Source organism: Hydra viridissima, unplaced genomic scaffold (genome assembly GCF_058129835.1).
Source record: "Hydra viridissima isolate aposymbiotic clone 2 unplaced genomic scaffold, HvirCarnegie_v1 scaffold_14, whole genome shotgun sequence".
Taxonomy (NCBI): Eukaryota; Metazoa; Cnidaria; class Hydrozoa; order Anthoathecata; family Hydridae; genus Hydra; species Hydra viridissima.
Window position 1 is genome coordinate 2,240,197 of NW_028324313.1, and position 17,368 is coordinate 2,257,564.

Consider the following 17,368-nt stretch of genomic DNA (forward strand, 5'->3'; position numbering starts at 1 on the left):
GCTGCTTAAAGAATTTTGTGCTATAGCTCAAAAAGATCTTTTTCTTTTAAAGAACTGAACTTGCTCTTTCTATACAGTTACAACAGCAACTTCACATAAAAAGCAAGTGTGAATAAGGATTTAACTTTTAAAATTTTAATTCAGTTATTAAAAAAAAATTATGTTCTTTAGTTAATTAAAAACAAAGCAGTTGTGAAATTAAAAAATTTTCTTTCTACAGTAGTGTTAGGTGGGGGATTTTCTGCAATTCCTGTGTGTATATTTAGGGGAGTGGGGATGGCATCTAGCGTTTCGTAGGTTAGGCAGTTGGATGTATAGGTGTATGGGAAAGCCTCTTGGTTCTGTGTAATGGTAGCACTCTGACCTATTATGTCAATGCGCTTACTTTTCTTTACGCGCGATATTTCTCGTTGAAACTCTAATATTAACGGTATCGGTATCGTTAACAAAAATCTCTCCACTTTTAAATAGATAAAAACTATTTCTTCTACTCTCCTTTTGTAAAATTAAAACTCCGGTCTACTTCTTTTTCGCAGAACTTAAAAACTCTGTTATCGTTTCTTCTTTTCATAATTCTTAAACTCCGCAATTCTAATCGTGCTGTAGTTATCTATCCACTTCTTTCTCTCTTTGTGTCTCTCTTACCTTTCTATCCTTCCTCTTCTTGTAGTTTTCACGCTTTTTATATTGATTATATTGCTTTAGGCGTTGGGGTTTTTTCATAAGTTACTAAGTAAAATATTGATTAATGTTTTTGGGTGGTTTTATTATTATAAACAACATTTTGTTTCACTTAGAACTAGCTTCCTCACACCAGCATGCAAAAATTTGGTACATCAAACTTTTTCGGTTTTTAAAGCACAACTTTTCACAAACTTTCTCTAATCAACTGTAATTTTTAGCAAATGCTCCTTATATTAATTTAATTCATAATACAAACCTCAAATATTATAAATTATAACGGTTAAAGTTTATTTCTTTTTGAAAAGGCTTCTTTGCAAAAGTTTAGAAGCAGGGGAACATTGATAAAAATTTATTTCAACTCATTAAAATGTCAGTTTTTCAATTGGATAGTTTCAATAAAACAGTTACTATTTTGTGGCATATCCATTTGCCTTAAAAACCACATTTTAGCAACGAGATAACAAATCAGCTGAATTAATGACAACATCCTGAGGAATGTTATACCAACATTTTTAAATCAAAGCAACCAAAAGGTCTTTTTTGGTTGTTTTTCTACCAACTAATTGGCGATCGATGCACTCCTGAAGATGCCCAATATAATTGAAATCTGAGCTCTGTGAGGGGCTTTCAAAAAAACTTTTATTTTTTCGTAATTTAAAATAATCTGAAATAAGTTTTTGTGATTCAAAATATCAAAATAAATAAAACCAGAGGAAAGGTACGTGTTATTTGTTTAAATTAAACGAGTGAAAAATTGAAAAATGAATATTTAAAAACGATAAAAACAACCGTGCAAAAACAAAAAAAAAATAGAAAAACTTAAAAATATTTAAAAAACGCCCTGTAAAGTAAAAACGAAAGAAATAATATGAATTGAGCAGTAAAAGATACGTGCCTTCTTTCTTTTTCGAGTAAGCGGACATGTAAAAAAGAGCTACGAAGAGAAAGTGAAAGAGTAAAAAATCTAGACAGAGAGGTGGAGGTAAAATCGCCAACAAGGCGATCGAAATATTGTTCCCTCTTCCTTTGGACTTTATCAAAAGTGCGAGCAGATATTTGGTGAAAAAAGCGCTCGCTAAATTATCGCCCGAGAAAAAAAAAGTCGTGATCGGCCCGAATTCTGTTGTCACGGTTCCTCAAACGTATTTGACTTGTTGCAATGACGATTAGAAATCCATTCGCGAAGCTCATAAAATGATGCCAAAAAAAAAAAAAAAAAAAAAAAAAGAAAACTAACGTATTAAGAGAATAAAACCGGTTCATTACTTATTTATTTAAGATTGAATTTTATATCGTTTCCTTTTCATTGTATTCTTTTGCCTAATCGCACATGGTTTTAAATTTTGCATCGATACTTTTAGTTTTTACAAAATCATCTAATTTTTGAACGTCTGCAAACAAGACATCGATTAGATATTTGATTTCTTTCGATGCACCCCAAAGATAAGCGCAACATCTAATTCGATCGAATAAATTGTTAATGTTTTTGACAGCTTTGAAGAACAGAATAATTGCACTCTCGATTTCTTTTTCGGTAATGTTAACATCTTTTCCAAAGTTTGTTTTGTTTGAAAACGACTTGATTTCATCTTCGGAGATTTTTTCTTTTGCTTTTATCGATAAAAAAAATCAAGAAATGTTGTCTAAATTTCCAAACCTGCTGTGACCAATCGCTTGCGAATGGAGAATTGTAGATTGCACACGAATGAAATTGATCATAGCAATGCTTGCATTATATTTTACAAATCATCTAAAAATAACAGCTTGCACCTTTGAAAAAAGCGTTTCTTGTCATCGTGTTTTTTGCGATATAATTTGGAAAAGATAAACGCATCAACTGCAATTTGCCATCGATTGGATCGCAACGATCGCACCTTCACCGAAAACAATATATCCGTCTAAAAAGAGTGCGACTTTTAGTCAGTGAAAAAAAAAGAAGTTATTATTTGTGTTCGTTCGTATGTTGATTAAAAATTGAAAAGTAGATGCATTTTTCGTTTCGTTTGTTAAGTTCAATGTGATACTTTTTGTGTTTATTTTCACACATGTCGCAAAGTGGTATTCGGCAAATCTCGCATTTCTTCCAATTCCACTTAAAGTCTTTCTCGATGTATGTTTTTTTTGACAGCTGCTTTAGTTTTCAAATCCATAAAAGAGCGATTTATGATCTTCGCGGTATGCACTTTCCAAATTGATTATTTTAACTTCGATGATGATATCTCTCAAAAGATCGTCTATTTTTTGTTACTTATTTATTTTTTTTATATCTAAAAAACTAAAAGAACCATTTATATTTCAAAACTCATATTTTTTTTCTTAAAAAAATATTAAGACGTTATAAAGAAGTATTTCAAAATATTTTTTCAAAAGATTCTTCCAATATTCGTTGCAACGGCATTTGTAGCAGAAACATTCGTCATCATTTTTAATTCGTTCGATTCGTCTTTCATTTGCGCCATTATCATCGCCTTTTCAAAGGCTTCGTGTATTTCTTCAAGCAATTTTTCCATTTTTTAAATTTTTTCTGTGAAAAAAAAAAAAAAAATTATTTAAATTGCAACTGTATGAAGAAAAGGTCTTTTCTTTCAATATTATCGATGATACGACGCCATTCTTCAAACCAATTTTGTCTATCGTGAAACCAATCTATTAGTTTAAACACTTTTGGTTAAGCCAACACTTCGTAGTTTTATATCATTTTTCATACGATTTTTCACGTTCTTAATTGTAACCAATGATGTCCAACGGACAATCTTGTATATTCAGTTCTTTTTCTAGCTTTCCCCAATCGTTTCCTGTTTGTGAAGCTATCGCGTTGAAATACGTCCGAGAATTTCATTTCATGTTTTTTTAAATTTTTTTCTAAATCAAAAAAATAAATAAATAAATCAAATAAAAATAATGTTAATCAAAATAAAAATCCTCGTTTTGTTAAAGTTCTATCTAAAATAAGTCATTGTTTTCGTTGTAAATTCTCAATGGTAGCATTCGTCTTTCAATTCGCAATCGTTGCAAACGCGTTGGTGACAACGCGCATTTGTCCGGAGCTTGATTTTCAAACAAAGCTTCTTTGCATTCGAAACATTTTTCATAAACGCGGTCGGGCAGCATTTCAAAATACTGTATCCTCAATGTTTTGAATTTTTTTACTTCTTATCGCATTCTCGCAATAGTTTCTCCTAAATAAGAAATTTTTTGGTAAAGGAAACACTCGTCGTTCGGGAAGGGGTTTTCATAGTTTTTTTTCTTCTCTAAATCTTTCTTCGTTCATTGAGTAATGACTCATGTCTTTGGCATTTTTTTTTTTCGCTAAAAACTTTTGTTCTGGGCTTGTTTTAAGAGCGTTTCTTTTTTTGTTTCCACCTCAACTTCGCAACACAAGCAAGTTCATCAAACCCATTCTTTTTCTATTTTTTTTTGTTTTTTAATTTCTTTTTTTCTTCATTCGAATTCCGTTTTTATGTTTCTTGGCTTCGAATTGAATTTGGAACTGTTTTTTGTATCGTTTGCAGCAAAAAAAATTTTTACTCATCTGAAAAAATATTTTTATATTAATAAACGTTAAAAATATTTTCGAATGGTTTTTTAAACAAAATCCTTGTCACAAAGCTTCTTTATAAGCATTCGTCAAGATTGATTGGTTATTCTTCGTGTTTTTCGGTGAAGACTCTTTGACAATGACGCTTATTGCAATGTCCATTGTCATATTTATTGCTTCAAAGAATAAGAATTACATTTTTTTCAGTCGTTAGTTTAAAAAACTCAATGTTTCCTTTGCGTTCTATCCTTTTTCTTTTAAACCGTAAAGATCGAAAACGGGCGGTGGCCCTTGCAAAACCGAAGATGGTTTTTCCGCTTCTTTTATTTCCGTCTAAAAAACAAAATCATATTTTAGCGCAAATATTATATCGACCGATGATTTGCAGCTTTCGAGAAAGCTCTCTTTCAATATCGCTTTTGTTTTTAAATCTTTGCTCGCGTAAAAACTAATTGCAAATCATTTTGTATGCTTTTTCTTTTACAAAACATTTATCCACGTTAAATTGTCTGCCTAATCTTTTCCAGTCGGTTGCCAGCTACGCTGCAATGTTTTCAAATTTTAACCTTCTCACCTGGCGTTTTTCATCGCTGTCGACTTCGCTGTCGACTATTTTTCTTTATTTTATCCATCTAGAATTAACCCATCTAAAATCCGTAAAATTAAACTTAAAAAAACGAAATTAAAAAAAATAAAATAAAATTATATCCGAATCCGAAATATTAAACATTTAAAAATTAAAAAAAAAAAAATTTTGCAAACACAAAAAAAATGAATTCCAATTTTTATATTCTTTTTCATTTGCATATGTTGCAAATAATGTTTTCATCCTCGTATTCACCGTGTTCTTCTCTTTTGCAAAACGCGCAAGAATCGTAATCAGTTTCGTTAGTTAGAATTTTCTCAGATTTTTCTTACAGTTCTTTGTACAACTGCAGGAGACGTTCTTCCATTTCTGACGTTTTTTCTCGAATTTTAAACGATTCATTCGTTTTTCGATCTTTTTTGCGGGTTTTTCTTTAATTTTTAAAGCGTCTATTTGTTTGTCGATCAATGCCAATAGCGCTTGCACCAAAGTCAGTCTGGGTTGTTTGTAATCGAACGATCAAAGTTCTCGTTCGAGGACCACGTGCTCTTTTCTTAGGCTCGGAAACAGCGTTTTGTCGAGATAGCAAACTTTTATTTTTCTACTGTAATTCCGAAGATCATTACTAAAAGAAAGATTGCTGCTGTAAGAAAGATTGCTATTGTTAGAACATTTAAAAAACTCGAGTTTTTAAAATTCTTTTGGATCAACAAATTTTTTCAACATTTCCAACCAGTCGTCGTCAAGTCTGAAGTGCATCCACAAACGCTGTTTCATTCAGCATCTGCGTTACTTGTATTAAGTCTGCATCTATGTTTCGTTTCACAATCTTTGGAAACACGATTGTCGCTGTGCGTTCATCTGTCAGGACCTCTTCCTATAAACCACACCTCTGCGCAATTGAAACATCTTTTGAATGCAGCACAATTTGGCAGCATTTTGAAACAGGGCTCGCTCAAATTTTCGTACTTTTTGTATTTTCGTAAGTAACTTTCGAAACGTTCTTCAATCACTTCGTTTGTCTTCATTTTTTTAGTTTATTTTGCTACTTTTTCTAAAAAAAAACTATTGTTTAACGCAAAAAAATGAAACGTCTACTTTTAAAAAATTGACATCGTAATGAACAGCGTCCGTTTCCAGGAAAGGTGTAAAAAACTTTCGCAAACGCTTGTTGTTGTTGATACAAAGTTCAACACCTTGCACTTCTCGAACAGAAAAATTTTGGTTCCACATCTTTTTTGCTTTCCACGGATTTTTCAGGTGTTTGCTTTCCCAAACGCTGTTTTGAAAAGTCACTCACTCGTTAATGATTTTTTGCAACGCTTCCGGGTCGGAAGGATCTACGAGGATCTTTGTAAGACTTTTCCTTGTTGGCCTTCAAGATTATGCTTCTTTTAACAGAGGATCTTCGTGGCAAAACTTCTTTTCGGCTCTGAAATAGAGCAAGTGGTTTTCGACGGCGTTTTTATACTCGACTAACGAATATGAGGGCATGTAGTTTTTCATGGTGGTCCATCTGCGTTCGCTTTTCAAAGGCAAGTTGACTTTGATGGGTTTGGAGTAAAAGATCTAATAGTTGATGACGTAGACTTTGTCCGTATCGAGTTGAAACAGAGGAACAGCGCTGGCTCGAACGTAACATCCATTTGACGCGTTGTCGACCACTTTTTCAACGTTGAAACCATGTAGCATGTCGCTTCTGACAAGTTGGGATAACCAAATTTCTTCTGGGTGGCCATTTTATTTTCTTCTTTTTCTTTGTCATTTTGAGGCTTTCTTCTTTCTCAATTTTTTTTTCAAACGACTTTGGTTTGAAAGTGCGGGCTTTTTATACGCTTGAAACATTGAAACAGCTGTTCGAAGAAACGGATGCGTTTTCAATAAAAACGTTGCTATTTTTAACTGTTGAATGGACAAAAGTTCGAAGTTTAAACAAGTATTCTCCGTTTTCATAGGACGAGTCAACAAACACGAGCAGATGTTTGCTACATCACGTATTACCAAGAAGACAAGTCAACAAACACGAGCAGATGTTCAATATCGTCATATTGAAACATGTTCACGTTTTTCACGGAAGAAAAAATTGTTCCCGAAGGTTTCAATCTCTTCGAAGAGCTGTGCGCGTTGCTGAACAATAAACGGTTTTTCCATACTTCCAGATTAGCGACGAGAGATAGGATCGAGAGTTCAAAGAGTATCCTTCGTTCGAGCTGTTTGCCAACAACCATCTGAGCAAGAGCAAATCGAAAGAAGAGGAAACGCTCAAAATCGTGTCCGCTAACAAAAACGTCGTGCAAATGAAGATGGTTTTGAAACTGAAATCGCTGAGACCGTTGCTGAAAATAAACACTCCGATGGAAACGGTGAGCTTGGTCGCTGTGCTGATCGACTTTGACAACAAGATTTTCGAAAACACCAACTATCACTTGATGAACGCGATGTCCATCATCAAATTTATCAGCTTATTCAACACGATCGACTGCGGAATTTCAATACGTTTTCTCAATCACTTCAACACCATGCGATAATAAAAAAAAAAAATGCTGAAAGGTAGAATGGCAACCAAAGGCGTTTCAAAGTACGTGGCCGACACGACTACATTTCTTGTCATTGCTCCTGAACCGTCCCTTTGCAAGTTTCGACAGTGCGTAAAGATGTACGACAAAAAAGGTCAAAACGCGCGCAATTGCAACCTCTTCCCGTTCAAATAAGAGCTGTAAACTATTTGTGTCGCACTTTAGAAGAAGTCAAAGAAAGTACGGCAATTATTTGCAAAACGGATTTGGAAGAACGAACTTGATGTGCGCCAACGTGAAAATGTACCAAGACAAAATAGCTGACAAAGATCTCCTTTGTGTTGCTACAAAATCTAGGCCGAAAACTACAAGCTGTGCAAAAACAGACATTACGAGTGGTTTTGTCAAGACGAGACCAAGTACAAGACGTGCGTTTACGTCAACCATCATGAGAAATCCTTATAATGTATCGTCGAAAGAACGAGAACCGTCATTTATTGCTTGCACGACAAAGGGAACTCCGCGGAAGAAGTTGTGCTAAATCGCATGCAAAGCAACGTCAACGGCATTTGCATCACCGTAAGCAGACTTTTTTTTTGCCTAAATTATCAATAGAAAGCTGTATGTGTTTAGCGACGGAATGGTGGAAGAAACTTGCGATCACTTTTGGTTGGAACCCGTTCGATCCTTAAACAAAGTTTACGGAAGAGACGTTCAAAAACTGTGCAGCGACAAGCACATTGCAGCGTTGAAAGAATGCGAAGAAAAAAATTGTAAAGTAGAGGTCGATATATCAAAATAGAAGGCGCATGATCGAACATCACACCGTTCCTCTTTATAAAATTAATGCGTGTTGTTTACTTTTTTCAAAAAAAAAAAAAAGTACATACAGGTTTTTTTTTTTTGTGTGTAAAAAAAAAGAAATATTAGAAACATTAAAGCTGATTTGCGTTTACAACGCTGTTTTTTTCATTGCTTTAATCGATTTTAAAATAATGATCAACAAGACTCAAGAAATGATCAGAAGGATGCAAGGAAGAGACGAAGTCATTGACGATGTCAGAGCCGGCGGCAGCGAAGTCGAAGAAGAAAACGAAGGAGAAGAAATGAACAAAAAAGAAACGAACGTAGGAGAATAGAAATAAGGCTTTTTCATTTGTTTGTTGAAAGAAAAGGGAATCGATCCCTAATACACCAACAAAGGGTGTTTTGTTTTCGTCAAAAAATCCCAACACAACATTTTTGAAAATAGCATTTTGGTATGACCTACCAATTGAGAAAAAGCGACTCTGGCTAAGAACCCGATCAAAGCTAGGAAGTATCCGGACGCGGAAATGCTTTTCGTCTTGCAGAGCAGACAGACTTCGCCACTACAGCTCGAGGCATGGCAATCCATCACAACTCCGAATGGCAATTGCGTGCGAACAGTGTATTTTACAATCGTGGACTGCGTGGATCAGTAAGACCAAGAACTATTGCATATTTCTTTGTTGAGCTTAGAAGCTTTTGGGGTGCAAAACAACAAAGAGATACAAATCAAAACGATAGTGCTCTTTGACGGTATCAGTCCTCTGTGTTTGAAAAACAAGAAGTATTTGACTTTGTGCTCGAGTGGATTACACCATGGTTTGGGCACCATGACAATTTTTCATAGCATTCCCCAGTTGACTAAATGGGAAAACTTGGAAAAACACTAAAAGCTAGTGGCGACCTTCAATGCTTGCTCTTTGATTCACGGCATGTTTTACGAAACGAGTTTCCGTTCGACGAGAGTCAATTCAAGCGCCCTATCGTGGAAACGCTGGACAACAGAACAAAAAAAGGCAAGCACTTGACATTTTTTCGAAACAAAACGCAAAAAAATACTGGGACGTTTACATCAAAGACATACAAGATTTAAATCGATAAAACTGTTAATTCTACTCCGATAGAGACGACGTTTCCGAAATCGTCTAACTCCTCACCATCAAAGATCAAATCAACAACTTTTACGCGCCCACGCATCGCTATTTTGTCGAACATACAGTCAGCAAAAAAGTCTTCGACGTTCGTAGAGAAGATTAGTACTCAAAGATTAGTAGAGAAGATTGAACGGCGAAGCCCGTTAGTTTTACGATTACGACGGTTATCAAAAAAATTTATTTAAATCACATCTCGCTTTAACGCCAAAGAAAAAAAAAAGAGCAAACAAGTGTTGACTTACCGAGGCGGGGGAGACTTTTTTTATTCTTATAGCGGCGGAAGGCGACAGAAACTATTCGAGAGAGTATCGAGGAACTGGAAAAAAGATTAGTGAAATCAATTATCGAGTAATCAACCATTAACTAAAAAAACGCAAAAAAAGAAAAAAAAAAAGACAGCCAGGAGGCGGACCAGTTTTACTTCTGGTCGGCTGAGTGCAGTTGGGATACATTTACAAAATGATCAAATCTAAAATGTAAAAGAAAAAAAGCTTATTTTATTGCAAATAAATATAAAAACTTTCTACAATGATTTCTCTTGAGGAATATGATTCCTTTCCAAACTTTAGAATGGTTAATAAATTGTCAATTGTTTCCATCTGCAAACGACGATCGTAATTTCATTCGCAATTTCCTAAAGTTTCGAAATGTCGGAGTAAAACCTGTGTTTTATTCTCGTCAAAATTTTCCATAACACAAACTGACAAATTTGCAAATCTCGCCTCTCGGCATTTCTTCCTTAACTTCTCAGACGGTCATGACGTTTCTTCTATAACCTTTTCAAGTCAAAAACTTCACGTCATTTAAACACGCTCCTCGTCAAACGACAAAAATTTTCAAGGTTTTCTATGTCCTAAAATCCAGTATTGTCAAGCAAAACCGCAAACTGATGCCAATCAAAGTTTTTCCTCCACTTGTGTTCTTCTTTGCAAAGGATGCTATTGCATATCGTCATTTTGCAACTCATAAAATTTTTTAAACTTTTCATTGTTTGTTAACCACATTTCTTTGCATAAGTCGCAACGTGAAACGTTCTTAATCATATGTTCGAAAGTCTTTCGGTACCGTTCGAGCGTTTTTTTTTTCTTGACGCAGATTAATTTCCGACCTTTTTTCGAAATCAGTTTTCTTTCTTTTTTTTTTTTACTTTTTTTATAAACAAAATTGTCATAACAAAAACAAAAGACGCTTTCTATATTTTGGCGCTTGTCTGGTTTCGTACCCCCCCCCCCTTTTTTTTGGCAGATTCTGGAAGATCTTTGTCTGAAACAGAAAAAAATGGTATTCATTTTTATTTTTGACAAAGAAAAAGAAGGAAAACTAAGAATTTTGCAAAAAGTGGACAGTCGCATTAAAACGTGAGAAGGGTACTACATTAAAGCACTCGGTTCTTTGCAGCAATTATTTTTTACTTATTCAAGTCACTATTAAGACGAGTTTTCGAAGCATCTTTAAATTATTGAGAAATTTAGATGCTCTCAACATTCATTTTTACTTTTATTTCGCATGTCGGATGTAGCTCTTACCCTTATTTCAAATGGTGGATTAAATTTATAAACAAAAAAAGCGGCTTCACTTTTCGTCCAATAAAATCCTGCAAGTTAGACATTTAGTATATATATTATTGTTTTTTTGTTCTTTGTATTTCTTAAAGCTTGTAAAAACCAGGTATATATTTTCAGCGGTTTGAATTAATGGTTTTAAAACTATCATTAAAAAGTTTCAAAATGGAGTTACAAGCAGCGTCGTTTTTAACGGAAAAATGGAATATTCAAATGTGAATTAGAGTACTTTTTCTTTGTCAAAAATAAAAATGAATACCATTTTTTTCTGTTTCAGACAAAGATCTTCCAGAATCTGCCAAAAAAAAAAAAAAAGGGGGGGGGGGGTCGAAACCAGACAAGCGCCAATATTTTCCTTCTCTTCGCAATCCTTCAGTTCAAAATGTTTTTCCAAACAAAATAGATTTTTACATCAGAATTCCCCGCAATTCTCGCATACGAAAAGAAAATCGACAGCAAAATTTTCACTCGATGTTAATTTTATCGCTTGTCTTAAATCAATTTCAAAAAAAAAAAAAAAAAAAAAAAGAAAATAGTGTGTTTGTAAAAAAGCGCCTCTTTTTTTCAAAAAAAGACAAATTTAAAATATTTTAATTTTTTTACTTTAGCGCGGTAACTCCGCGATCTCTCATTTCTTTTACAACTTTTGACCACGATTCGTTTTCTACCACGCACTGATTCAAAGCGTTTAAATATATTTAAAATGAATTGATGTTTTTTTGATTTTTCTTCTCCAGCTTTCTCCTTGTTCGAGTGTTTTTTCTAGTTCTTTTAAAAACGAATCGTAACTTTCAACTGCTCAACGGTTTTTTCTTTTTCCAAATCGTTGTTTTTTTCCGATGTCCTTTCGACTAGTGATTTTTCTTCTTTGAACTCTTCAAAATTGAATTTGTATTATTCTATCTCATACTTTTTTTTCTTGTTCGCCATCGTTTATATATCTTTTTATTGGTTTCATCACCAGTCGTCTATTGTTTTTTGGTTTTTTTTATCGTTACGCAAGTGAAACAATTTTTGCATGTTTTTGTTTGTTCCTCATCAATAACACCACTTTAATCCTTTCATGCACCAATTATTTTTCTGTAACTAACATAACTCATAAAAAATCATCTACAAAATGACAGTGGCACTATGAAATGTTAAATTAGACTTTTTCTACAGCCTTTTTCAACTCTCATTTATAAAATAATATTGTTTTCAATCGGTTAGAATGCATTATTTGAATTGGGGAAGCTTAGCTTAATTTGTTGTTATACAGCAACCCAGCGCATGAAAGGGTTAATTGATCACTTGGTTTTCGATTTAAGGGCTTTGTACAGGAGCGGTTAAATCCTGATATGCGGATAACAAAAGTAATACTTCAAAACAATGTTTTGAAAACACACCGCGTATATCTTTTTAAATGGATAATTTACGGTTGTCTACAATAACTGACAATGAAAAATGAAGACCTCTCTGTTTTCTTGTGGATATGACAATTGTAAAAGTACTTTCACACGTCGATATGATTTAAAAAGACACATGATCAAGCTCCATGGAGTCAGCGATGTTAGTCACAGTGGAAATTGTTTATGTATTCAATGTGGACATCGGTTCCATAAAATCAAAGATTTGCGAAAACACCTCAATCAAAGTCATAATATTGAATTCAGAATCGAGTTACTCAATTTTGATAATAAAGCAAGTAAGTCTGCTAATTGTGGCTAAAAATATTAGTTGAAAAATGTCAAATGCTATGTTAAATATATAGCATTAATTTGTTTGTATTTTTATTTAAAAGGTTTTGATAGCTGGAAATGTCAGTTAGAAGAAGGGAAGGGAAGTTCTTATGTTAAGACTCAAGGTGATGTTATTGGAAAAGATGGTTCCAAAACAAAGTATTGGCAATGCAATCAATGTGATATATATAAATCAAGAAGAACCGGAAAGCGCAAAATTAAGTCTTCAGGTAACATAGTTTTTTAGTTTGCTTTGTGACAAAGTCTTGTGTCTTACCATAGCATGGAATGGTTACATTTAGAAAATGAAGTTTTATTAGTTTTATATTTATATTTTAGTTGATATGTTAATTAAAATCAGATTTAAAATTATGGTAAATAAGATTTTTTTTGTGAAAGGTCTATGCATATAAATCTATTTGAAAGTCACTCGTGTGTAAGTAATACTTTAAATTTGTAATGATTTAGGAACATGCAAGATTGAGAAAAACTGCACATCAACCATCAAAGAAGTTACAAATAGTGATGAAAAAGTAAAAGTTGAAGTCTGCTATACTCATTATGGGCATAGCCAAGGCTATCATCACACATGGATAACTAAACGTCAACGCCAAGAAATTGCCTCTAAACTACAACAAGGAGTTACACGCAGAAAAATTCTAGATGATATAAGGTAATTTGTTTAAATGTGTATTGTATTTATATTGATATTTTTGCAATTGAAGAGCATTTTTCTAAACAAAACTCTATTAAATCTAAAGTCTATTTTTTCTGATCTTAAAATATTGGCATACACCCTGTCACTTACAAACCTTTTGATTCCACAGTCTGTAATATGATTCCAAACAACTAGTACATAGTAATTTGTTTTTTTATTCTTGTCATAAATGTACTTACAAATTTTTATGATAGAGATGATATTGGTTCTAAGTTTCAAAGAATTCATTTACTCGAAAACAGAGATATTTTAAACATTGGACGCGCTTTTGGATTGCAAGAAGTGCAACGACATGCAAATGACCAAATGAGTGTTTTATCATGGATCCAAGAATGGGAGCAACTAGATAAGACCCCTATTCTTTTTTATAAACTTCAAGGTAAATAACTTACTTTTAATGCTCTTGGCAGTAAATCTTAAAAAAAATTACTTTTATTTCCATATATTAAAAAAATTAAGTTTTATAAGCTTGAAATTTCTGCATTCCATAACGTTGTGGAAAGAATTTAGCAAACAAAATTCTTTTTTTAATATCTTAATAAAATTGTTTTTATAAAAAATTATATTTTAGGCCAAGCTTCATCTCAGCACGAGTTTAAAGATGAAGATTTTATCATAGTAATCCAGACAGAGGCACAGAAGGAAATGCTGGAAAAATTTGGGAGTAACGGTTTATGCTGCGACTCAACACATGGAACAACTGGTTATAATTTTCTTTTGATTTCTCTACTGATTATGGATGAGTTTGGTCAAGGTCATCCAATTGCTTGGTGTTTAGCTAACCATGAAAATGAATCATTCGTTAAAGTCTTTTTCAAAAAAATAAAAAATGAGGTTGGGACTATACAACCTAAATGGTTTATGACAGACTTAGCTCCACAGTTCTACAATGCTTTTTGTGAAGTCTTTAATCTTCAACCAAAATGGTTATACTGTGCATGGCATGTAGACAAAGCATGGAAAGAAGAATTGCGAAAAAAAATTAAAAATTTTGAAATTGAAACAGTTGTTTACAAAATGCTTAGAACAGTTCTTGAGGAAACAAATGAAATTCTTTTCCAAGATAAATTATCATCCCTCATTAATAGGCTAGAATCCCATGCTACTAGTGAGTTTAAAGCGTATTTTTTAAAATACTGGATTTGTGTGACAAAAAGCTGGGCCTATTGCTACCGCGTTGGTGAAGGTATAAATACAAATATGTTTGTTGAGGCATTCCATAGAACTTTTAAATACAACTATTTAAAAGGAAAGTGTAATAAACGTGTTGACACAGTTCTTGTGAATCTTCTTAAATTTTCAAGAGATAAATTATTTTCTCGCTTGATAAAATTAACTAAAGGTTCTTTGACACAACGTATGCAAAACATTTATGACAGACATTTGAGTAGTAAAAAAATGTCTTATACAGCCATAAACAAGACTTCTGATGAAAATGTTTTCCTAATCAACTCTGAAGATGGGCAAAATAAATATGTTGCAACAAGACTGTCAGACAAGTGCAATACAGTAGGTTGTCGGTTGCAGTGTATAACCTGTTTTGTATGTACACATACTTTCCATTGCAATTGTTCTGACTTTCTCATAAAAAATACTTTGTGTAAACATGTACATCTGCTTAAGGACTTTTTAGCTGTGAACAATAAAGTTGATGATAAAGCTAAAAATTCAGTTGAACTACAGGATGGATACTCTTATAACGAAATAAATTCAATAAAATGCAACCTAGAGAAATTACACAAAGTTTCAAAATTTGAAGAAACAAAGTCTAAGACAGTGAACTTGCTCCATACCTTGATGCACCGTGTTAACAACTGTAGCAACTTGGATATTGAAGCTTTAAAATACATTGGAAAACAAGTGAGTAATGAACCATATCAATCTTTTTAACAGTTATTAGTTTTACATTAAACATACGCACACACTTACACACACAATTAAATATATTATATATATATATGTATATATGTGTATATATTTACATATATATATATGTGTGTGTGTGTGTGTGTGCACGTGTGTGTGTAAATATATACACACATACATATATATAAATATATACACACATACATATATGTGTATATATTTACATATATATATGTATATATATATATATATATATATATATATATATATATATATATATATATATATATATATATATATATATATATATATATACACACACGCACACACATATATATTGGAATCTATTTTAGATAACAACTACAATAAACACTTTTGATGCAATGTCAAAATATCATTCAGTGAAAGAAATAAAGACGTCGTCATTAGTTGCTTCCAACAAAAGAATTAAGCCTCAAACAAATTTTGTTTCAACAAAGAAAAAAAGAAAAGAAAAAACTAATGTGCGTTTTTGTAAACCCACTACTTATGAGAAAGAAAGTATCTTTAGGACCGAAAAGCTGAATAATAATGAAGACGAAAAATCTCTTAGCACTGTTGATGGAGTAACTCACAAAAGCTGTTCCAATAAACTTGCTACAATTGGGATTTCAACTATAAACTTAACGATTCCAAATATAAGTGCAAATATAGCATAAAGATTAGTTAATAATATTCAACAGTTGAATCAATTTAACATCTAGATTTTCTTATTTATTTTACATATGTATTTCTTCCTGACCTCAAAGTTTCTTTATTTCAGATTGCGTTTGTTTGTGTTTTTTTTGTTTGAATAATATAAAAAAATAAAGTAAACAGTTCTATTATAAGACAACCTTGTCCTTGGATTTTTAAACATAGTTTAAACATATTATGTAAGGTATAGATATATAAATTAACAGAGTTAATGCCAAAGTGTATCAATTATTGTTCATAATTCATTTCTAAATTTCAAAATACGTTTCTTAAAGATTTAAATCTTAAAGGTTTTTGTGCACTTTTAAATATATAAAAGTAAGTGCAAATATAAATAGTGTTTTGAAATCAGAAAAAATTGAATTTGTTGTGCAAGACAAAATTCAAAGTTATCCGTTTCACCCTTTGTTCACCCTTTGTTCACCCTTTGACGTTTCACAAATATACACCTTTTCAAGATGTAATTGAGAAAATGAAAGTTGTTAATAAGAAATCAAAAAAATGTAATTGAGAACATGATAGTTGTAATTAAAGAAAGTATAAATTACAATGTATATTACGACTACAAATTTCAAAAGACAAAGTTCTTTGTATTTTGAAATTTGTAGTCGTAATATACATTGTAATTTATGGCTGAAAATAATATAATATCAATAGGATATATAAAGTCATGAAATGAAATGACACAAAATGAAAAAGACGTTTGAGGTTTAGGCGGTAACTGGAAAAATGTTATTGGGTGTCAATTAAAATTTTTTTTATTTTTGTGAAAAATTTAATTGAGATTTTAGATGAATAATAAATAAAGCACAAATAATTTAACTGAGTCGGTGAATTTTCAAACATGTTGTGTTTCTTGATTGCATATCGCGATTTCTAAATTACATGTTGTATTTCTAAATCACGTCTTACTTTTCTGAATTACAATTTTCAAGTTCTCAATTACATTTTGAAAAGGTGTAGAGCAATTCCATGGTCTCCTTAATTGTGTTTATAATACTAATTATCACATAAATTTCTTTTAAATACAAATTACTTCTTTGATAATAGTAGCAAAAACAAAAAAATTTTAAATTAAATTGAGTATCATTTATAAAATGAATTAACAGAGAAAAATAATTATTTAAAGAACTTTAAGAATTCGAAAATTTTTAAAATTGGAGAAGCGTTTTAACACGATTTAAGTAAACAACCGTAAATTATCCATTTAAAAAGATATACGCGGTGTGTTTTCAAAACATTGTTTTGAAGTATTACTTTTGTCATCCGCATATCAGGATTTAACCGCTCCTCTTTGTACTTGTTCCTTGTCAATAACACCACTTTGATTTAAACACCTGTTTTATGTTTTGCGCGCTTTTTGTTTGTTCCACGTAACAAAATACTTTTTCTACTGGTTTACCTGCTTCTTTTTTATTGCATGCTTTTTTTAAGTTTATAAAGGTAATACTCGTTTTATTGATTCATCTGCTTCTATTGTTTTT

At 32.2% G+C, this 17,368-nt stretch overlaps 1 protein-coding gene and 1 long non-coding RNA gene across 3 annotated transcripts; one reads left to right on the plus strand and one right to left on the minus strand.

Annotated features, from left to right (window-relative positions):
• Window positions 1–4,205: 4,205 nt before the first annotated feature.
• On the minus strand, window positions 4,206–11,846 carry LOC149878784 (uncharacterized). Its single transcript, XR_016446736.1, has 3 exons — window positions 11,451–11,846; window positions 9,528–9,601; window positions 4,206–4,555 (listed from the first exon to the last, which is right to left on the minus strand). It is a non-coding gene; the product is annotated as an uncharacterized LOC149878784 (long non-coding RNA).
• Window positions 11,847–11,938: 92 nt separating this feature from the next.
• LOC149878785 (uncharacterized) lies at window positions 11,939–15,957 on the plus strand. 2 transcript variants are annotated; one of them, XM_090071796.1, is made up of 6 exons: window positions 11,939–12,531; window positions 12,628–12,795; window positions 13,034–13,238; window positions 13,478–13,662; window positions 13,855–15,143; window positions 15,503–15,957. In XM_090071796.1, the coding sequence occupies exons 1-6, from the start codon at window positions 12,291–12,293 to the stop codon at window positions 15,845–15,847; spliced, it is 2,433 nt and encodes an 810-aa protein (XP_089927922.1). In that variant the 5' UTR covers window positions 11,939–12,290; the 3' UTR covers window positions 15,848–15,957. The 2 variants fall into 2 exon arrangements, with proteins under 2 accessions (XP_089927922.1, XP_089927923.1); XM_090071797.1 differs by lacking the exons at window positions 11,939–12,531; window positions 12,628–12,795 and having other exon boundaries at window positions 13,113–13,238; window positions 13,497–13,662.
• Window positions 15,958–17,368: the final 1,411 nt, after the last annotated feature.